Raw genomic sequence first — 23,058 nt, 5'->3', positions numbered from 1 at the left:
AAACAACTATTTCGCTACTCACCGAAACGAAGGCAGTTTTGTCTTGTTGAAAGTCTATTCTCCAGGATGGGAAGCCTCTCAGCACCCCACCTACTCTGTATAATACACTTTTTGGCCAGAACATAAAATATGTCCGCCAGATGGACATTACTGTATTTACTCCACTGCGCCCTCTACAGATCTGGTCAATATAAATTACCATTGACCAGATCTGTAGAGGGCGCAGTGGAGTAAATACAATAATTTTATTTTCTGCCCAAAAAGTATATTATACAGAGAAGGTGGGGTCCTGAGAGGTTTCCCACCTTAGAGAATAGACTTTCAACAACACAAAACTGCCATTGTTTCGGCAAGTAGCAAAATAATTTGTTTGTTTTTTAACTAAAGTCGGAGACCTCGCACGGGTAGTGTAATGTTCGGTCTACGAGCAGAGCAGCGCGCCTGGCAGAGCGTTAGAGAGAACTCACTAACGCTCTGGACCAGATCTACATTACAGCCACATCACGTCATTTTATAAACCTACATTTATGCAATAACACAACGCTTTAGGACTCGTAAAACCACTCAAACTCACCCTCCGGTTCGTCCTAAATCACCCCAGAGCTGTGAAGCGCCGACACGAGCCTCCAGGACGCGACAATAAGGGATCCTAAAGAGGGTGATCTGGTGTAAATCTGCTCTGCTTGTTGTGACCGACTCGGACGTCTTGTGTGTTTTTTTTCTGCCTACCGCATTCAGACTGTGGGATCGGGCACGCGCGCCACGACGAGCGCGAGCGAGCTCGTCGTGGCGCGCGCCACGAGCTCGCTCGCGCTCTCTTCGTGGCGCGCGCACGCCCTTGTTGCGTCATCAAAATATATATCCATTAATAAAAAGAAGTGTTGGAAAGTAACTAAGTACTTTTACTTAAGTACTTCACGTGAGTACAATTTTGAGGTATTTGTACTTTACTTGAGTATTTCCAAATTCTAATTATTTTACTTTTATTCTACTCCACTACTTCTCGGATCCAAATACTTTTACTCCACTACATTTATTTGAAAACTTTAGTTTGTACATTTATACATTTAGGCCATTTGAAAATAGCAGATCTACAAGCTCACAACGTCACGTAGAGTACTTTTACTTTTGGTACTTTAAGTACATTTTGATGCAAATACTTTTGTACTTACTCAAGTAAATTTTGAATTCCAGAGTTCCAAGGAAATAAAGCTATTAAACAACTTTAAATAGGCCAACTATAAAGTTTATGTGCCACTTATGTTAATGTGCCATTATCACTATAATGGCAAACAAAAAAACAAAAAAAACATTGTATCATAAATAAATGAAATAAGTAATTAAGAGATGAATACCACCGTTTACGATTACTGCACAAGGCAATTGACTTGCCTTCATTCAGAACTGTAAATCAACAGAGCAAATGCCTTTAAAAAGTGGTTCTTAAAGTGGGGTCCAGCCAGGGACCCCAGTGGGTCCTTGAGGGGGTTCCAGGGGGTCCCCAGCAAAATCAGATACATTTTTCCACCGGCTAGAAGTTATCCCAAACCACTGGCTTAAAAGATAAAGAGGAACATTGGGTGCTGTGTGAGTTATGTAGTGTTCAAATAAGTTATTTAAAGGCATTCTGGCACCACTGCTTATTGTGCTCAGTGTTCTGATGAAAGCAAGAATGCATTTACTTGTAGAATTTTAGCTCCATAATGATTCACAATTTGAAAGTGAAACACAGGTTAAAAGGATCAGCCAGTTAAGATAAAAGTCAAAACCAAAATGTTAGTTTTCCTTTGTTTATTTTAATACAAAAACATACTCAGACCAAAAAAATAATTAGATAGTTATTTTGTAAAGAGCAACAGACAGGTACCACACAGCAGGGGGAAGCAGACTCAAACACTAGGCCTGTGTAGTGCAGTTGAGAAAACCTTCATCTACAATCACCGTTTTGAGCGTAACACATACAACAATGCAAGATGAATGGGAGTAGAAAGTGCGTACAGTAACTTCAACTGTGGGATGCCACTTGTGGGGGTTTTTTTTGTGCAAAATTTCCTATGAAATGACCATTAGTGTCTGAGAAAATGTCCCTTATATCAGATTTTTAAAATCTTGTAGAGGGGGATAACAGTTTAATCAATCATTCATTTATCAATAGTTTGGATGAAGCTTTGTGACAGGAGGCCAATCTGAAAACCAGCAACTGTATGAACAAGTAATATTTGTAAAGTTAGTGTTCATATTATTTGGCAAATATTTCACTTACTTCAATTCTGTATTACTTAAGTCCTTGAAAACATTCAGTGCATTCTCAATGCAATTAGAGGGAAAGGGGCATTGCATTATTATTAGTAAACTGAATTGGTAACCTTTCCTTCCTCTTTCATAAGTAAACCACAGATCTGTTATCAAATGTGTTAAACTAACTAACTAAACCTGGAACATCTAATTACAAATCAGCTCCAAGTATGCATTGCATATCTATCATATTTATAACAGAAATATGATTAACTGTATGGCTGAAGACTATTGCAATCAAATTAAACACAGAAAAATAAATTCTATGACGCATGAAAAGAACACAATGTTAAGCAAAATAAAAAGTTTGGTTAGTCTTAATTAGTTTATTCTAACATGAACTGTCTGTCAAAATCCCTAAACAGATTTATCCTCGGATGTCAACATATTCAAGAGGTAGCTCCCCTTTGCATTTTGAGGGTAGAATGGTAACCTTTATTGTTCAAAATCAATCAGGGGATAGGCATATTCGCCACCTATTGTTCCAATTAAATTAATTGAAGGCCATGTGTATTCTTGCACACCAGTTCAGGAATGACCCCTGCCAGATAGAAGACCATTGCTTTAAAAACAAGGACACTGCATCTAGTGTGCCACCCCATGGCCATTACTGGTACAATGGACCTGAAAAGGAAGAGGTCCTCCTGTATTTGGATAGAAAATGTAGACATATACTGCACCTCAAAACAAATTAATAACCTGTCTTATGGGAAAACAATTATGGAAGGAAACCAGAAAAGCCTTTTTTTTTGCCATGGTTTTTCACCAATTAACAAACTAATATCACTTCCATTCTGAAGCATAAATAGGCACAAATGACACACCATGATCTGCTATAAATGCATCAAATTGAATCATCAAGACAATCACTGTACTAACTGTTCACTCCCCCAGTCATGGGAGCTTGCCTTCGTTTTTTTAATTTTCACAAGAATCTCTTACAAGGAGGCAATGCATCCAGTACATCATCAGTCCATCTCTTTTACACGCAAGTAAAAAGCTGCAATTCTAAAAAATATAATTTGCAGCACCATCTCTATTGCTTTAATCACAATAACGTTTTAGACACGGCAACAACTTAGAAACAATGCGAGGGAGGAACACTGCATGTATACAGGCGCACACAAAACCTTTATCAGTCCTTTTTTTTTTTGGTACATTACATTGAAGCAGCCCTTCTTTTAGCCACGTTTTGGTGGTACCATTTTCTGTTCTGTTCCATGTCCAAACAGCACTAGAAAGTGCACTAAATACTGCTGAAGAAAAAAAAAAAGACACTCCTGGCTCGGTTTCTGCTATAATTGCAACCCAGAGGATGAAGTGGCCAAAAACAATGGAAAACTCTTTTGGAATAATGACAACAAACGTCAACAATGCAGCCAGTCTACAGCATCCTGTCTAAAAGGGTGAGAAGCAGATTTACAATATTGTAGACCATGAGTGTTGTTTGAATAAAAGCCATCCTATGTATGTATTTTGTTTTTTACTATGTGTAGAAAAATAAAACATTTGGATAGTCATGGCTCACCTATAACCTATACAGCAGCAGTACAATCCCACAGTCCTGGCCAACAGGTTTTGTTTTGGACGACACCAAGACAAACTGCCACACATACATATAAACATACATGCATGTATTGTTTCAAAGTGGAAAAATAGAAGATTGAACACAGCTACTAATATTATACTGTGTGTATATGTATATTTATAGTTTCTGTCGGGCAGAAACTTTTTGTGTTTTGAACTTGTAGATCCGCTACTTTTGCAGTTTTTGAATTAGAATTCTGAAAAGTAACAGTTGGACATATGAGGTTTCCACCCGACATTGACGATATATATTAGTATACACCTTTTTTCTTAGATAAATCTACTGCTCAAGCCTAAGCTGGACGTTTTTAAATCTGCGTTTTCCATTAACATCATGATCATGTACCTGTGTGAATCCAACACTATATAGATTTATACACCTTTTCCACTTTCATACATTTTCTATAAAACAGACATGGCTTAAATTAACTGCTAACTGACAGACCTTAAAATGGCTTTTTCTTCTTCTTCTTCTCCCTCCCTCCTGTGCATGTTTACAAAAAGATCATCCGTTTTATTTACTTAAAACGTGTAACAAAATCAAATGATCAAATCGGTTGAAAAAAAGCTCACAAACGTTGTCACCTTCTTGTGTGTGCAGAAACGAAGCATAGGTGCACACAAGCCACCCACCCAGGATCAAACCATATACATACACACACACACACACACACACACACACACACAATTCATTAAATTAATTAATGTAGACAAAAGGAAAAAAAAATACAACCTAACATGATGAGTCATTGTTGAAGAGGCTCAAGGAAACCAGTGATTGAGAAGGTAATTTATATTCTGAAGCACCCCACCCCCACGTGCGAAAATCGAATCATTTAGTGACTTCTCTTGGTCTTAGTGCACAGTTAGAAGTTACCCCTGAGTTCTGGGACAGGGTGCGAGTGTGGGACAACCCGAAGCACCATCAATTTTGGGAGGGGAGGGGGGGGGGGGGTAGCCACAGTGAAAGACTAAGGCCCGGTGTCTTGGAGACCCTTTAGGGAGTGGAAGGGCAAAATGTGGTCCTGGGCTCTGAGTGCTTTAAAGATGAGGGCAGGGGTGTGTGTGTGTGTGTGTGTGTGTGAGAAAATAGGGGGGGTAGGGGGGTGGGCGGGGGTAGTGGAACAGTGGATAAGGCTCTGGTATACAATGTCATGGTCATCCTTGGTCTCCCTTTTACAGCTGCGTTCGCTCCCTCTCTCACCCTTATCGCGCCAAACATACTTTAAAGCAGCAGATAGGAAGTGACAATCATTCCGATCGGTCATCAACTTCTTGGGCCTGGGTTTTGTTTAGTTTTTTTTTGTGTGTTTGTTTCAGATTGCACAATTACTTGGATTTTATATTCTTTTAATTTCCCACTCTCTCCTCTCTTTTCCTACGTTGTAGGACAACCGTGTTCCTTCTTTACCTCTCTGCCAACCAGTTATTCTACAGATATTCTCTTGAACCGCCCTGCGACCCCCTTCCTTTCCCCCGCCTCGATTTAATTGTTGATTTAGACAACTCAGTTCTGGGGTCCACAGGCTCAGTGAGATGGCCGTTGCAGCGCTGCTTCCCCCTTAAACAGACAAGTAGCTACACGCGGAGGGACATTAGTCGTCAATGGGGATTTTGTCGTCCAGTTCCAGCGAGCTGTCCTCAGTGAGCTCTTCACTTCTCCCCGACTCCTGCAGTTGCTGTCGTCTTTGAACCTCTGCCTTCAGATTCTCAAGGTCTTTTTGGCTGGAAGAGAGGAGGACACATACAGCAAATCAATATCAGGATGTTGTTGTTTTTTTATTCCCACATGGCACCTGACACTGGTGAATGTGTATGTGTGTGGGTGGGCACGTCAACACAGTCATCTGTACCGATTTCGCAGTCATCTGAAAAATATTTTTAGCACTATTCTCAGTCATAACTGGAACACATTTTATTGACTTGCTGAACAAGGATTAATTGCTTTTAACCTCTTTGAACCTGGCGTCCCGATTTTGGGCATGTCACTAAAGGCTAAAATGTAAAAAAATTAAATTGCAGTAGCAGATATACAAGCTCACAGCTTGTAGATACATTTTTAATAGCTATTTAACTATTGTCGTACAATTTCGCATAGACAGACTTCGGAGATCTCCAGCCTACCGATACGTGCGGTGACATCTAAATTCAGTGAATGGGCTAAAACTGGGTTGAAACAATTCGGAAATTAAAAAAAGAATAATAGCGTCGCAGAACCAATACAAAGACTTCAGGTCTGTCCTTCATATTTGGACAGTATCAGGATTGGTTTTCAAAGCAGTGGTCATAGGTTTTGTTAGCGCTGGTTTTCTTCACCGTTCAAGCCCATACATTTAATCTAGATTTCCCCAGATGCATCAGTAGGCGCCTAGGCGGAGACCTCGGATCATTTGGCTACGCAAGACTATTCAACAATGTATATTTAAGTGGTTGATCGTGATGCAGTGTTGCATCATGAGAGGAAACAAATAGAATTGGAAATAGCCTAGGAGATGTGGTTATTGACATAGCGTTTTCTCACTTTACCTGAGAGGTATGAAGATGATGCCATTGATGATGTTGAGCTGTTCAAGGACACTAGCCATGCTAGGAGCTGTGAACTACAACACATGAAACTATGTCACAAACTGATTCAACATTTTGATTGTTACACTATTATACACACAAGGACATAAGAGTAAAATTATTTGGTTTTGGTTCCTCAAACAAACAATAACATAGAAATAAACAGTAAGAAAGAGAATAACTGTTACACAAATCCACCAACCTTAACGCCATCGCATGATGGTGTCGCTTGGGTTGTCAGCTTGTAGATCTGTTCTTTCCGCCAAGCGACACCATCACACTACTACTATAACTTAACCCATTCAATCCGGGAACGCATCAGTGTCATTTTAGATCTTAGCTATAACCATTATTTCTATCCTTTGGCTGTTCAAAAATAGCAGATCTACAAGCTCATAGCAATCTTTTGAAAAATCGTGAAGATTTGTGCAAATCTTTAAATATACATATATTTTTTTTCAATCGAACATTTGTTACTCAAATCTTTGCTGCTGTGGGTCCCTGGAACAAAATATTTTGATATGGGGGTCGGCGGCCAAATACATAATAATTTTGGGGGTCCTTGATATGAAAAAGTTTGAGAACCACTGATATAGAAACCTGTTAGAATTTAGAAGACATTTGTAGATGCATTCCTGGACTGAAGCGTCATTGCAAAACCTTGCAGGCTTAAATCACAGTACAATGAAAACGTCCAGATTATAAATGGTCACCTTAAGGGGCATGATGCTAGCATTGGAGCCGTTCTTGTAGATGTCATTCATGGTCCTCTGTAGAGCCACAGCCTGCTGGGTGAGGTACTTCAGGTACTCTGAGCTCTCCTTGGTCTTCTCATGGGCCTCGCCCACCTGAGGAGGGCAAAGCAACCATCTGATCAGCACATTTACCCTAATCATCATGGATTAGAGCAAAAATAATAGTCTCAACGACTGAAAAATTGTGTCCCAATGTGCGATTTGTGAAACAGTGTGCAAGGAGCCCCCCACACTAGCTGTTTCCTAAACAACACAATATGTAAAATTATAATGTTTTAGTAATATTGTTCCTGCTGTTCTACATACTGCCAAGCTGGTGAAGAAATCACAGATTGAGGCTTTATAACCGTTGCTTTTATGAAATATCCGAAACCATTAGGGTTTTATGGTGCTTCAGAACAAATTGCTAGTTTGACCACTTTAAATGCTCTAATCTTAACTCTTTAACTGCCAGTGCCAGAGTAATAGTGTAATAGTGTTACGCTACTGCCAGCAAAAACGAGCGATTTTATCAACCTTTGAAAAATCATGGAATATTTTCTGTGAATCCCCTCATTACACACACACACAGGGGTCTCGTAGAATGTGAGAAAAAAATATCCGATAGCGGTAATCCGTTCCATAGTTGTGGCAAGTTGAAAATAGCATGTTTTGCCAAAAATATATAGTGTAAAAAAAAAAAGTACACAGGAGCAGAGATAGAGCATTTTTAAGCAATAAGTTAACCAGGGAGTGAATGGAGCAGCACATCTTTGGATGGCGTTATCTCTGGTTCTGTGTGAAAAAAAATATATATATATATATATATCAATATATATATATATTTTTTTAAACTCGTCCAAACTCGTCGTTGGCAGGCTGGGCCATAGCAGAATTTGACTAATTAATTCGTCCATGGCAGGCAATGAGTTAAAATATTAACCGAAAATACCCAATCTACAAGCTCTCTATGCATCGCAGATGCATCGAGAGCTTGTAGAGAGGCCATTTCCACTGCACAACATGCTTCCATAGAAGACATGCTGGCTTCTATTGGAATACCAATGACTGAAATCAGTCATGGCGACTGACAACTTAAATCCAGGTGTAATGGACTGAAACCTGCTCAATCCACCTTCATAATCCTATAAACCAGGGGGGGGCAAACCTTTCTTGCACATGATCAAATGGCTGTTTTCCAAGGCTGATGTGATCACTCAGTGTTAGACAGTGAAAACCACCATTGCTTTTACGTCTTGTCGTCTTATTATAAGGCTGCCAATTTAGAATAATACAAGCATAGAATATGTCAACTTAACTCATTCCCTGCCTATGACGTAAAAAACGTAATTTTATCCAATTACCAAACCTGCCTAGGACGTAAAAAGAAAATCTTTTTTTTCTTTTTTTTTTCCAATTTGACCCAAATACCAAGGAGATATGATTTTTCGAAGATCTAGACTCCCATCCACTTCCTTGTTAACTTAAAAATTCTGTATCTCGGCTCCTGAGTACTTTGTTTTTTCAATGAAAAATCTCTGGCAGTGGGCAAACGCGGCCAGAAATAATTCCGGCAGTGAATGAGTTAATAATAAAACCTAACAAAGAATGAATCAATAATTTTATATGAACAATAAAAGGTACGTTTTATGCTCATCAGACAATAATGGTTAATAATGACTCTTTTTGATCAACCCAATTGATCACCTCAATAGAGTGATCAACTGTCTGGTAGATCAAAAAAGAGGTTGTTTCCCACCCATGATTTAAACTCACAGGGGGGGCTGAATCCTCAAAAGATAAAAAATGATAATACAAGCCCAGGACCGCATAGCAAATAGTTTATTGTCCAAATAGGCACAAATGGGGAAAGACACCCTTCTTCCATGTGCTACTGTATACAGTAAGTGTCAAACAGACAATAATCAGTAAATAAGAAAAAGTGGTTGCGCATCAACAATGGGTTTTCTCAGTGGGGTGCTAGACCCAAAATCCATTATACAGTACATATAAAAAGTAGGAATTGAAAAAAATCCCCAAAAGGTAGCACATCCAAAATTTCAAATCAATGGAGGACAAAGTGCTCACATTTCCCATAAACACACCAATAAACGAGCGCTTACGTGTTTCGCTATGAGCCTTCATCAGAGCATTTCAATGACAGTCTTATTGATAATCAGGCTGACAATGCAATTAGCCAGTTACCAACCTTTCAAGTTACTCACAATCTCATAGATTCACATAACAAATTCTCTACATTTTCTTGGAGGACATCCTGCCCAAAACGCCTGTATAGCAATAAACGCAAATATCATTGTAGTGTGATCAGACCCTCATAAATCAGAAGAAAATTCTCCATGTGTTTTACCTGATTCTTGTAAATGGTGTAGCCCTCCTTTTCATGCTGCAGCGCAGATCGGAATTCAGCCTTGCTTTCATAAACCCTTGCGACCAAATGATGACTGAAAAACAAACAAATTGACAGTGATGCTCAATCTTCATGCAAATCGCTGTCCTATAACCATTTAGAATGACAATAGTCTCTCCCCACCTGAGGGCCACCTTGAGGGAGCGGGCTCCGTGGTATTTTGTGTTGATAGCCAAGGCGTTCTCCAGGAACCTCAGAGATAAATCGTACTCCATGACTCCATGCAGTACCAGGCCAATGTTACTCTGTGATGAGAGAGAGGACAACACTCGTAACTGCCATTTCTACCTAATGATGACAGTAGTCATGGTACAAGGCGAGCCATACCCATGTATCTACCTAATGATGACAGTAATCATGGTACAAGGCGAGCCATACCCATGTATCTACCTAATGATGACAGTAGTCATGGTACAAGGCAAGCCATACCCAACCCATGTATCAAAAGCCATTCCGACCAGACTATGAAGCAGTTTCCATCTGTCAACCATCAGACTATTGAAAAAGCACTGAGCCCTGTTGAAATCAGTACAGACAATGGTTGGAAGACTATACTACTCACATCGAGCAGTGCCATCTCTGGGTGGTCCTCTCCACACACCAGCAGCATGAGATACCGTGCACGGTACAGTAGTTTAAGGGCAGTGGACAGCTGGCCATTGGCGAAGCAGTACAGCGCCAAGTGCATCTGGGAAGTAGACGGAATGTACATTCATTCTTCTGAGGCATGTTCAACACTGTTAGCATGAAGTGAACAGTACCAACAGAGGGCATGAGAACAGAACTTACATATTCTTGAATGGTGTTGGGGTGCTCAATGCCCATAACCCTCTCGCTCATCAGAGCGGCCTTTTGCTGGTTGCTGAGAGCCTGGAATAAAAAAAGACAACCTTCATTCAATGTCCCTGACTCGGAATCATTCCAACTTGTGATGGCAGAGTTGATTAATTGATTCATCTGTTGGTTTGGTCTTAGATGATCAAGACTTTGTTAGGTGATTAGATTCTAGAGTAAATAAGACGTGCATGGATAAAAGCATACCAAATTACTAGAGTAAATAAGACGTTATTCTACAAAAAACAAAAAAAGCCAGCGGTCATTGTGAAATCAACATTAGAATGTTCAGTTCTCAACCTCAGCAACCCGGACAAGGCTGGTCACTGCATGATTGGATGTGGCAAACACAATTTTACCCATTTTATTGACGATCATCTAATGGATTAGTCGAGAAATCCCTATGACTATTAAGTCGACTAAGAATGTCTTTAGTTGAGGACGGCCCTAGTTGACGTGTGTGTGTGTGTGTGTGTCCTAATGACAGTCCTACCTCAGCGTGGTCTCCCATGATGTAATTAAGGCGGGCCAGCAGCCGCAGACAGGCACAGATCTCCACGTGCATGGCTCCGTACACGTTGTTGAACAGATTAAGAGCCTCATTGATCAGCTCACAGCCTTCCTTCAGGAAACCTGCAAACCATCGCATGATCGTTAAGCACTCAAAAAGGAGAAACGCAGATTAAAACCGAGCCAGTGACTTACAATACTACTCTACACCAAAGTATCACCCATTCAAGACATGTGGATTAAAGCTAAATCTCACGACTGAAAGTGTTTGCATGACCATGGAGTCCTAATTTGTGAAACAGTGTTGAAAGGAGCCCCTCACACTAGCGCTGATTCCTAAACAATTAAGAAAATATGTAAAATTATGGCGTTTTAGTAGCTTTAACCTTGACCACTTAAAATGCTCCAATCTTAATATAATAATGGAAAATAGCCGATCTACAAGCTCACATTGCGAGAAATGTAGATTGGCTATTTTCGCTGTGCAACATGCTTCCATATTAGACATGCTGGCTTCTATGGAATCCAAATGGAATCCATGCATGTGCATTATTCTCATCACCTTGTTGCACCTTGGCCTGTCCACTCTGGAAGAAGTGGAAGGCGTCCGAGGCTTTGGGATTCACGTGCTTGACGACAGGGAATATGTTCAGGATGTCCTCCTCAGTGACCGCAGGCTTGTGACGGCTGTCAAAGTTGTACTCCTTGATCAGAATCTGCAACGTAATGGAAACACAAACACTCAATTAGCCATCACCACAAAACAAGAGGAGAGACCATCAACAGTATGTATACAGCATTGGTTCTCAAAGTGGGGTCCGGGGACCCCCAGGGGTCCTTGAGGGGGGTAACCGGGTGTCCCCAGCAAAATGTGTTAATATAGCGGCACAATCATTTTAACCACTTTAACCATATGTTATACTTTGGCTGTTCAGAAATAGCAGATATACAAGCTCATAGCGTGGCACAGAGTGTCGCTCTATGAGCTTGTAGATCTGCTATTTCTTTTCAATCGTTTTTTGCAAATCTTTGAATATTTATATTATTTTTTTAAAGCGATGTTTAACTCAAATCTTTGCTTCTGGGGGTCACTGTCACAAAATATGAGATGGGGGTCCGCAGCCAAATATTTATAATTTTGGGGGTCTTTCGAATGAAAACGTTTGAGAACCACTGGTACAGAGCATGGATACAGTGTGGTTACCTGGATTCCAGCTTTGATGGATATTTCTCTGAGAACAGTGGACTTCTGAAGGCCATATTTCTCCACTGCCTGGTCCACACTTTCACTGTAGAGGAAAATGTTTGAAGAGACATGATGTTTGTGTCACCTATAATTACACACTCTTTGTAAAACAAACAACAACTGTGCAGAGACATTTAGAATGTTTTAAAGATGGCATTGCAGATTGTAGAGGTTGTTAAATTTAGGTAACACCAGCTACCTAAATTAGTTATAATCATAGTTTATATAATACATATAATTAATAGTTATAATCCAATATACTGCCTGCTGGCTTTTAACTATGCACGCGAAAAAACATTACAAACTTAAACGTATTATACTGTACTTGATATCGTCTGTGTCGGGGGGAAACCTAATATGTCCAAAATTGTTACTTTTCAGCATTCAAATTCAACGCATCAAAAGTATGTTACTTTTCAGCATTCAAATTTCAAAGCATCAAAAGTAGCACATTGACAAGCTCAAAACGCGCCACTTCGCACCACGTTTCGAGTTTGTAGATCTGCTACTTTTGATCCTTTTGTGTTACGCTGTAGTGTGATCAAGTACGGCATGAATATACGAAAAAACACAAAAAGTTAGAATATGGAGAGAAGCGGTTCCTGCCCAACAGCAACGATATGTAGGTCAAATAGCTGATCTACGAGCTCACAACGCAAATCAACTATTTTAGGCAAAGATATTTGGTGTGGATGGGGAGGAAAAAAGTATAGAGCCCTGGGGGACTCTGGTAAAAGTACATAGGTTTTTAAGTGCTTAACCCATTCAATCCGGGAACGCATCTCTGTCATTTTAGAACATTTGTAACTCAAATCTTTGCTTCTGGGGGGTCCCTGGAACAAAACATTTGACAAATGTTCGCTTAAAATATATATATATATATATATATATATATTCAAAGATTTTCACACATTTTCATGATTTATCAAAAATAGCAGATATACAAGCTCATAGCGCAGCACTCAGTGTCGTGCTATGGGCTTGTATATCTGCTATTTTTGAACAGCCAAAATAAATCTTATTATGACACAGATGTTCCCGGATTGAATGGGTTCAAACTGTTCTGTAGCTTTTAACAGACGCAGTGTTTTTTACCATTGCAGGTGGAAGTGATAATAGCTCTGGGCCTCAGAGACGATGTTCTTCCACAGCTCACTGGGCGTCAGGCTGGCCCATGCCGTGTTGTCACCGCCGTTGGGGACCCTGTTGCGACGCTTGCGGTTCTTGCGGCGTGACACCAGCTCGTCTGGGGGCAGGTGGGCCACGGCGTCGGGGAAGGAGCTTAGGAAGCAGTTGAGGAAATGGCTGACGGCCGCAGAGAGTGCAGACAACTCCACGCCCTGAAAAACACACAAAGGGAGGTTTTACCACATGATTCTACAAAATGCCTTCTAAAATCACTAGTTCTCAAACTTTTTCATGCCAAGGACCCCCCACCATCTAAAAATCTAATGTGCCAGGGAGAAGATAAGATTTGTGTTTAAAAAAAGAAAAAAATCTAGATTATTCAACACTGAAGATTTTTCAAAGATGTAAAAAATAAATAGCAGATGTACAAGCGCACAGCGTGGCACAAAGTGACGCGCTGTGAGCTTGTATATCTGCTATTTTTGAGAACCACGGTTCTAAACCAATGTTCTAAATCCTAGGAGTTTCCTAAGAGATCAAAAGGCACAAAGTGGATAAGTACTGTAACAGGTAACAAAGTTATAAAAAATAGAAGAGATCCTAAGACAACTCCACCCACCTGATAAAAGGTGGTTTTACCACATTGAGTAAAAGCAGATCGGTTTAAAGCTAAATCCCACACAAGAGCCGTTTCCTAAACAATTAGCACAATATGTAGAATTATGATGCTTTGTTCATATTTTTCCAAACCTATGTTCCAGTTCCAGTTGAAGAAATCACAGATTGAAGCCTTTGCTTTTATGAGATATCTCCATCATTAGGTTACATTTTCTTGGAAGATGCTTCTGAACATGCATTCTATAGCTAGTTTGACCAATTCAAACACTCTTTCATCTAATCTATTGCTAGTTTTAACACTTCAATTAACCTTTTATCTTAAAATAACTAATAACTGGAAATCGTCAAAGGCGCATTGTGAGCTCGTAGATAGGCTATTTTCGGTGCACGACTTCTGTGGAGAACTTTAATCCATGAGATCCCTGACACACACACAGTAAATTAAATCATTGATCCAAATGGCACCAACCTGGAGGTATGTCTTGAAGATATGTTTTGCACACCTGGTGATGAGCTCAGTGATTCCTATTCTCTAGAGGCACAGAATTGGAGCAAGAAAAATCATTAATACAAAAATAACTACTAATACTAATAAAGAGTATCATTCTGCATTAGATTTCTTTTTTTAAAAGGGAGCATGTGATAATCTAACGTAACGCCTTCCAATGAGTTCTGCATTCATTTTCTTACAACAGAGTGGTTGACATTAAATATTCAGTGAAGTTACCCTTAAACCACTTAAGCGCTATTTTATATTCTGTTGTAATGACAGTGTCATGTGGCAAAAATAGCAGAACTACAAGTTTATAAATCTGCAATTTTCACTTTTCATGAGATTCTTTCGAAATAGGGACGCCAGAGTTCAAAGTTGCTCTAAATATAAGCCCTCTCTTAGTTTCACAGCTTGATGTTATTGTTGACGAGACAAAAACATCTTTGCTGTTCCTTCGCAGTATTGCGAGTATTTCCTTGCCTCCATAGGACATACAACATACGTAGGACCACAATGGAAACAAGTCCCCGGGACCATTTTGTGTTAGCCTTAATGTCTGACTGTGCCACGTGCCGTTTACATTTCTGACTAATAAAGTATTCAATCAAAATCCAGTCCAGATTGATACGGTTTCAAATATTTTTATTGTGAAGCACAGGATAGGATTATACATTTTCCGTTCACATACATGGATCAGACTGATACTTACATAGAAGTGTTCCAGCTGGGCCCTGGCTGGCGTCTTGTCCACGAACTCTAGGATGGTGCCCAGATAGCGGACGTTGATTCCCCGCTGGTGCAGGGCCTCTGTGAGTGTACTGCCGTCCATGGGCAACGCACTGTGGTCTAAACAGTCCTTCACCTGGACAGTGAAGCACAAAGACACCCACAACATTCATCTATGGCAGTGGTTCTCAACCAGTGGTCCGGGGACCACCAGTGGTCCTTGAGGGTGTTCCAGGTGGTCCCCAGCTAAATGGAGTTGGTAACCAAATGGACCCTTATAGATCTTTCATTTTACGCTCTCAAGAGTTAAATAATTGTCTGCATTACTTAATTAAAGAATTGTTATTTTGATCAACGTTTTCCCTCCTATTGGTACCAACATCAATACAGCATGGAATTGTGGACAAAATCATATCCAACGATAACAAAATATTCTACGTTTTGGGTCCGAGAGGCTAAATCTCATCAAATGGTGGTACGTGGCTCAAATGCCAAATAAATAATGGGCCTTGATATGAAAAGGGTTGAAAACCACTGATCTACGGAACTATAATAATATACTATAATACTATAATAATATAATCCAAAATGAGGAAATATTCATAACAATTACCTGCACGTAATCTACATCAATGCAATAATACATGAGACTGTGGTAAAAAAGTGAATAAGTGATAATACCACGGTTAGGGTGTTGTGTGTAAAAGTGAGTGAAACATCGGTAGCCATGGTATTACTGCTTTTAAAACATGGTTATTACCAGTGGTTAGCAGCAAAATTCAACCACAATTTTAACCAAAAACGTTCCTTTTGCTAACCAAAAGCTAGCGTAGTGGGCTGTCGGAATCATACAACAGGAACTTCAATGAGTTACAATGGGGAGTTACAATTAAGACTGTGGCACGCGATATGAACCCCATGTAAACACGCACTATTACAATAATATGCAACAACTAGTAGCGAAAGTGCTTTGCCACTGACCAATGAAGGGATCTGGCAGGACACCAAGAAAGCAGCAGCATCCTTCAGCAGCTGTTTCTGTTTGACGATGTCTTCAGCGTCATCTTCTGGGAAACGCACTCCTAGACACAAAAAGAAAAAGCACTCAAAAGGTCATCTCTTCTGGGAGCACATACCATCATGTTGTCCTCCCTTAGCACTTCCAAGCACACTAATTCTACATAAATGAAACACTGCTGGTTGGTGCTCTGAGGGAGAGCTGTAGGAAGCATTACCAAAATATAATGTTTGTGCTTTAAAGTGAACTAGGGGTGTAACGATACATTTTAACAGTGATACGATACGCATCACGATACATGGTTGACGATACGATACATGGACGATATTGGTTAATGCATGGCGATACGATACGATTCAATGATTTAAAATCGATACAGTAACTATTTAGCAAAAAAAAATCTGTGTGGATAGTGCAGGTTTTTTAAGGGGAAAATGAATTATTATGGATATAAATAAGTAAACACAGTGATTCTCTGGCAAATATACGGACATTGTATTTGAACACATATGGACAAACCCACACCTTGACATGAAAACAGAGATTACACACATTTATCGATAAACCAAGTGTAGCGATATGTAATGGAAAAGTAATTAAACCCCTCTTTATCTTTTTTCATCTTAAAATTGCTAAATACAACACACAAGTATAAAATCGATTATTTGCATTGCAGAATGATTCGATACAAAGTCAAACGATACGATATTTTTCTGTTTGCATATCGATACAGTAGATCGTTGAAAATTCAAAAAAACAATTCAATGCAGTTACTATATCGTTACACCTCTAAAGTGAGGCTGTCCTAATCTGTGATTTTTGATTTTTGTAACTGCGTGAGAGTAGTACTCCACACTATAGTGCTGTGTTTCCTAAACAATAAGCACAACATGTAGAATTAAGTTGAGGTATTATCATTCTAAACCTAAATGTTCTTGCTATACAGCCAACCAGTTAAATAGCAGATTGAGGCTTTAACCTTTGCTTTTATTAAAATATCCAAGACCACTAGGGTTTTATGTAAGGTGCTTCTGAACATCAATGTTTGACACATTCTAAAACTCTTTTAATTTGTATTAAAAATGACAGAAATAATTCATGGCAACTGAGAAGTTATATCCATGTGTTTACAGTGTGGTGCATGCAGTGACTGAGAAGTTAAATCCATGTGTTTACAGTGTGGTGCATGCAGCGACTGAGAAGTTAAATCCATGTGTTTACAGTGTGGTGCATGCAGCGAGGGCAGAGCTCCACTGGGGGTCTGTGGAGGTTCAGCACAGAACTCGGGGATCCTCAACAAAAACAAAACATTCAACTCTGTGGAGGGCCTCCGCAAATTATCCCACAGTCACTGGAGAGGTTATGACCGGCTACAGTACAGCAAAATATTAATATTAATAATAATAATTCAGCCTGCTCACCGTCACAAGTCTAGAAACTGTCCCTTTGTCATACGCCACCAAGGCTTTGTTCAGACTACGGGCAAATGTGTTTTTTTCTCAAACCTCATCTTTAGGACTGATTGTCCACACTGTTATTTGCAAGTGATCAGATTGGATTTGTATATTCACTCTCCGAAAATAGCCGATCTACAAGCTCATAGCGCATCGCACCGGCTTTTTTCGGCGAGCAACACCGTAAATCACACTTCAGTGTCCAGACTGTGAGACACGTCTTTAGGAATCAGATTTGAACACATTCCAAACCACATGGGAATGTGGTTCAAATTGGATTCCCCAAAAATCTGTTTCCATGTGTGTTTTGTTTGACTTGAGAAACCAATGTGATTGCAACCTGGATAGGCCCAAAAAGCCCCTCCCCCCTACACAAAAAAAGGCCCATGGTTGTGGTTCATACCTGGGGAGAAGATATCAGGGTTGAAACGGATGTCAAATGAAGTGTTGCTGATGGAGCCCACGGCCTTGCAGGCGTTGAGGACCACCTCGCGACTCTTGGGGTCTGGATAGGATACCAAATTCAGTTCATGGGACAAAAAGTACACAAGAAAAGTTAATGGTGGTAATTGTCTTAAATCAAAACTTGTATGAATTGACGACTTTGCAAAAAAAGACCCAAAACCCCCCAGAAAAAAAAACACCACCACCACCACAACAATGCTGTTGAACACAAACTCACATAAAACCACATTTAGAAATGAGGTCGGCCTTGTTTACTGAACAAGCAGATTACGGAGGTTTAGGATCAGTTGGGGTGCATGGCATGCAAATCATCAAATATCAAGGATTATTTTCCATCAAAGTAACATACGGGGAGCATACTGGCTGGGTAAAGTCAAGGGAGGATTATTGTGTTTAAAAATCGGTCATATCGTGGCCCCCACCCCAGTTCATGCACACTCCCATTGTGGGCTGAGGACAGCGCAGGGACAGCTAACCAGGTGGAGAGAGACCATTAATGACTGCACTTCTTCATACAGTAGTACCAACAATTTACCACATGATTACGTAAATAAATACGGTCCATTAGATATGTACCCAGACTACACACTTTCTACTATCAGAGAGACATTTTATTTAACCACTTTCAACCAAACTTTCAAAAATAGCAGACCTACAAGCTCACAAGCTGTCACATTGTGACGTGTGGTAAGCTTGAAGATTGGCAATGGGATTTCCGTGGTAGATTGGCTATAGGTGTGTCCAGAGCCAAGGGTGTGCCAATGTGCAAGCATAGTCAACAGTATTGACAATGCACTTTCACACACACACTTAAATCTAACACACCCATTATTAATTTGCAGCTAACATCACAGTGTATTATAAGGTCAGTCTCAGGGCACAGTCACTCATAGATATGCTTCAGAAGGCAGGCACTGGCTACAACGCTTCTGATACAGATGTGTGACTGTACCCTTACGCAGCCTGACATGTTTTACCCTGCTGTAGTTTTTAATCTGAACCAGAAAACAAACCACAAAATCAGCCCTGTAAGTGGTTGAATCTGTATTACTTGTAACTACACACACTTTTCCACCAAGGTAGCTGTCCTTGTTTTGTACCCAGCCCTCCACCAGGGGGAGCCGTTTGGTTTTGTTTGACGTACCAATACCAGATCCATCTTCGGCAACTAAGGACTCCGCCAGCTGTTTGGCCTGGGCTAACCCTGGGATATTTTCCTCAGCCTCCTTACCCTCCAGTGGGCTCTCACACCGCCTTTTCTGAGTGACCGCAGCAGGGGCCTCCAAGGGCCCGTTGGTGGCCGGCTTGGGGGACACTTCTGCGGGGGCCGTGTCGGCAGCGGGGGCAGCAGTGTCGTCGCCAGCCTGGTCTGCTGCTGCGGGGATCTCTGTGACGGGGGTCTCTGTGGTGGGGGGGATCTCTGTGTCGGGTACCGTCGTCGTCGGGGCGTCCGATGACGCGGCGTTCTGCGTCTGAACGGCTTCATCGGCGTTGCTCTCGGTCAGAGTGTCCGTGGAGGATTCAGAGTTTTCGGCGGAGCTGTCTGCCGTTTCTGTAATGGGAAGAAGGGCGGCTGCCTTCATCTCCTTGTTGGCCTTCTGCTGCATGAGCTGCAGCGCTGCCATCTTCATGAACAGCAGGTATCTGGGATGGGAACGAACACACAAGAAGTCAGCACACCTCTTAAATAAATAATTAGTTGATGTATTGAGTTCTCACACTGAAGACCCTGAGATACTGAACATGGAAGATCCGGAGTCCCCCAGGGGGCAGCTGTACCTGTGTTCAACGAAGGCCTCGATGAGCTCTTGGCGCAGACAGGCCAGACGGTGGCGGTGCTGGCGGGGGAAGGCCTGGCGCTGGCACTCTGGAGGAAGCTCCTCCCCCTCCACAGGCAGGAAGTTCAGGTCAGGGGGGAAGGTACGCAGAAGGTCCAGGATGTAATGACGGCCATCGTTGCCGATGATGCCCTTACACTCCACCGAGGAGCACAGGTCCACCGACTCTTCCTTCTCATTCAACACACCATGTCTCTGGACCTGTGGAGAGACACACAGCAGAAAATAGAACAGCCAGTCAGGAGGTTCCACTGATCTCATTCCCCCCAGATTCGGCACAAACATGGGGATGAATTCATTATACTATTATGCCACCAAAAAAGGTGGAATGCCCTACCAACCAGCCATCAAAAAGTGTGACTTCCTACCCTCCTTCAAAACCGCCATAAAAGAGCACCTGCAACTGGACCTAGACAAGTCTTCTAGCTAGCCAAAAGAAATTACCCCCCCACCAATATTTCTGTAAATATACTTTTATTTTATAAAAAGGGCTTTTTGTGTTATCCTTTTAGCATTATCGTATAACTGTATTTCTGAACTTTGTGCAAACTGTAAATAAAGTATTCAATCAATCAATCAGGTACAGGAGACTGTGTCCATCTCTAATTAGCTGCAACACTAGCATCTAATGGTTCGATCTCACCGATTGCGTCGAGATCACTGAGATGCACCAGAGCCCAAAACTGTGTTGTTAAAACTATTTTAAGCCGATATACTTTGTTGTTCGTCAAACAGCAGAAATGAGTACATCTACAAGCTCACAACACGTCGTTGCGACGTGTTGTGAGCTTGTAGATGTACTAATTTCTGCTGTGTAGTGCATGTAGTAATTTTGTGGGATGGTTGCCTATTTTCACGGAACGTCTGGCATATAGACCCTTTTCACGGCAGCCATATTGACATAAATAGCTGTGTATAGTTAGTTCCTGTACAGGTTGTAAACAATGGTACTAATTAAGGCTCTGTTAAAACGTAGTGTACTGGGGGCGCCCGCTGGCCTAGCGGCCCAGGCGCATACCACATACGCTGATAATCAAGCTTGCCAGCGTTTCGCGGGTTCGACTCCCGATTCCGACGACCTTTGCTGTGTGTCACCCCCCATCTCTCTCCCCATTTCCTGTCAGCCTACTTTCCTATCAATAAAAAGGCAGAAAAAGACCCCAAAATTTTTTGTATTGTAGTAGAGACTTAGCCTGGTAAAGCCTCTCCCTCCGGAAAATCTCATTTCCATTTGATTTCAGGAAGGAGTCTGGCATGAAGGCTTGTATGGGCGTTTCTAGCGCATTACCAAAAAGCCGAGCCTATCAGCGTCGTCGCTCATCGTTCTGTGATTGACAGCGAAAGTTGGCCAATCAGGTGGCGAGTTCGAGTGAGCCCGAATGGGACCGAGTGCAGCCGACAAAAATGGAACGAGCCGCCATTGTTTTCTGTGGGCAGTTAAACTTTTTACTTTCGGTTTTAAAACGCTCTCAAACTTCTTTTTTGAGGCACGGAATTTACTTTTAAGATATCGTTTGGATAGAATTTTGTTGTTTAACTTCATATATGTGGTCAATTAATCATGACAGAGCCTATTTAAAAATAAAAATTTAGAGAACCGGCAGGGGCGGGCAGTGACACGCATGTATCCGAATAAGGCAACCTATTTTGGGCATGGCCGTCTCAAAAGTCCCGTTGCGTCACATTAGTCTGGAGGTGGTAAAAATGCACTGGCTGAAGTGGGACACTGCTGATTGGCTGAAGGGGTTGTCAGTCAACGGTATTACTCCCGCCCAACTCCAGCCCACAGCCAAAATTGCTGAATGGGCGATCATGCCAGACTCACTCCTGAAATAAATTACAAATGAGATTTCCGGAGGGAGGGTTTACCAGGCTAGTAGAGACTTTCCAGTGAGCCAAAATGCACAATAGCACCAACAAGCAACATAACCTACCACAGAAACACAGTGGCTGATTAGCTTGTACAGCAGCTATTTTTGAAAATTTTTATTTCTGCCAAAAATAGGGACACCAGGTTGAAAGTTGTTAAAAGCCGGCTGCATATTTGCAGATACCGATGTAAAAAAGAAAAAGGCAAATAACCACCAATATGTCAATCAGGCTCTGCTCAGTGTAAAAGCATCTTTGGTTGCTTTGAAATAAAACATTTGTCAAAAGCAGAGTGTACGTTTTGGGGGCTCCCTGACCTTCAGTGGTCTGCTGGTCTTCTCCAGCAGCTCCAGGTACTTGCTGTGAGACACCACCGTCTTGCCAAAGTCGATGGAGCCGTAGATGACGCTCTGCTCCTGCTCACGCTCCAGGATGCCCGGGATGATGGACTGCGCCGTGACGCGGTAGCCCCGGTAGTCCACCACCACTGTGCCCAGGGTGTAGAGGCCCTCCACGTCCACGGCCCCGTAGGCCCGCACACCGTTCAGGTCGTTGGTGGGCGCTGCGTGGGCCGCGGCGTCCCCGCCCAGCTCGCGGTAGTGGTCGCGCACGTCGAAGCCCAGGCTGAAGAAGATGTTGTTCCAGATGAACATCTGCATGCGCGTCTCCTCGCCAGGGTTGATGGCCATCACGTTGCCGTCGATCACCGCCATGGCGCCGCGTGTGGCCGCTGCCGCAAAGTCGCTGTGGACCTGCAGGTGGAATAAGTAGCAAATAACAATAGTGAAAAAGATGATTATTTTAGAAAGGTATGGAAGTTTGAAGGTGGCAGAGGTGGAGGGAACTTTTTAGGTGAGAAATATGCCATGCAGTTGCTCAATATTGATTCATTTCACATTTACAACATCAAGTATAAAAGCTCCCAAACAGAATTTGGGAGCTAATATCAAAGTTTGTTAACAAAAAGGTTTGCCAATAGGATCACAATGGAAGTCCCCAGGACTTTTTTGTGTTATTTGCCATTTGTTCCTAAATGTCTGACTGTACCTCGTGCCGTTTACACTTCTGACTAATAAATTATTCAATCAATCAAAAACAGATCAAGGTTTGTTCACAGAATTTGGGAGCTAGTATAAGTTTGTTAACCAATTTAGACCTGAGGCCGATTCTAAAAACGCCTTCTACTGTAAATCCTGACTTAAGTTTCCTGAAAAACTTCAAATATGTATTCAAAAATTACAGAACATTAT

The 23,058-nt window shown here is 41.4% G+C and overlaps 2 protein-coding genes across 4 annotated transcripts in view; both read right to left on the bottom strand.

Moving 5' to 3' along the window:
* The window catches only part of LOC308084885 (lissencephaly-1 homolog A-like), a 71,031-nt gene extending 70,299 nt beyond the window's left edge, over positions 1-732 (bottom strand). The window contains exon 1 of the mRNA XM_080427847.1: positions 575-732. The gene's annotated coding sequence lies outside the window, so the exon portion shown is untranslated. The remainder of the gene's footprint in view (positions 1-574) is intronic.
* A 2,438-nt stretch (positions 733-3,170) lies between these two features.
* cluha (clustered mitochondria (cluA/CLU1) homolog a) overlaps positions 3,171-23,058 on the bottom strand; it is a 37,978-nt gene continuing 18,090 nt past the window's right edge. For 2 of the 3 annotated variants that reach the window (XM_080429534.1, XM_080429535.1), the window contains exons 10-27: positions 22,126-22,560; positions 19,881-20,140; positions 19,246-19,745; positions 18,040-18,141; positions 16,146-16,246; positions 15,148-15,300; positions 14,415-14,477; positions 13,295-13,539; positions 12,158-12,242; positions 11,516-11,669; positions 10,937-11,076; positions 10,399-10,479; positions 10,172-10,297; positions 9,733-9,854; positions 9,550-9,643; positions 7,161-7,295; positions 6,409-6,482; positions 3,171-5,607 (exon numbers count right to left, since the gene is read on the bottom strand). In XM_080429534.1, coding sequence (XP_080285660.1) covers positions 5,478-5,607; positions 6,409-6,482; positions 7,161-7,295; positions 9,550-9,643; positions 9,733-9,854; positions 10,172-10,297; positions 10,399-10,479; positions 10,937-11,076; positions 11,516-11,669; positions 12,158-12,242; positions 13,295-13,539; positions 14,415-14,477; positions 15,148-15,300; positions 16,146-16,246; positions 18,040-18,141; positions 19,246-19,745; positions 19,881-20,140; positions 22,126-22,560 — 3,000 coding nt within the window. In that variant the 3' untranslated portion in view covers positions 3,171-5,477. The remainder of the gene's footprint in view (positions 5,608-6,408; positions 6,483-7,160; positions 7,296-9,549; positions 9,644-9,732; positions 9,855-10,171; positions 10,298-10,398; positions 10,480-10,936; positions 11,077-11,515; positions 11,670-12,157; positions 12,243-13,294; positions 13,540-14,414; positions 14,478-15,147; positions 15,301-16,145; positions 16,247-18,039; positions 18,142-19,245; positions 19,746-19,880; positions 20,141-22,125; positions 22,561-23,058) is intronic. The other variant, XM_080429536.1, reaches the window with a different exon arrangement.

Source organism: Gymnoscopelus braueri, assembly GCF_963280865.1.
Source record: "Gymnoscopelus braueri genome assembly, chromosome: 5".
NCBI classification, from domain to species: Eukaryota; Metazoa; Chordata; class Actinopteri; order Myctophiformes; family Myctophidae; genus Gymnoscopelus; species Gymnoscopelus braueri.
The sequence above is the reverse complement of the archived record's forward strand: the minus strand, read 5'-3'. Positions and strand labels throughout refer to the sequence as shown.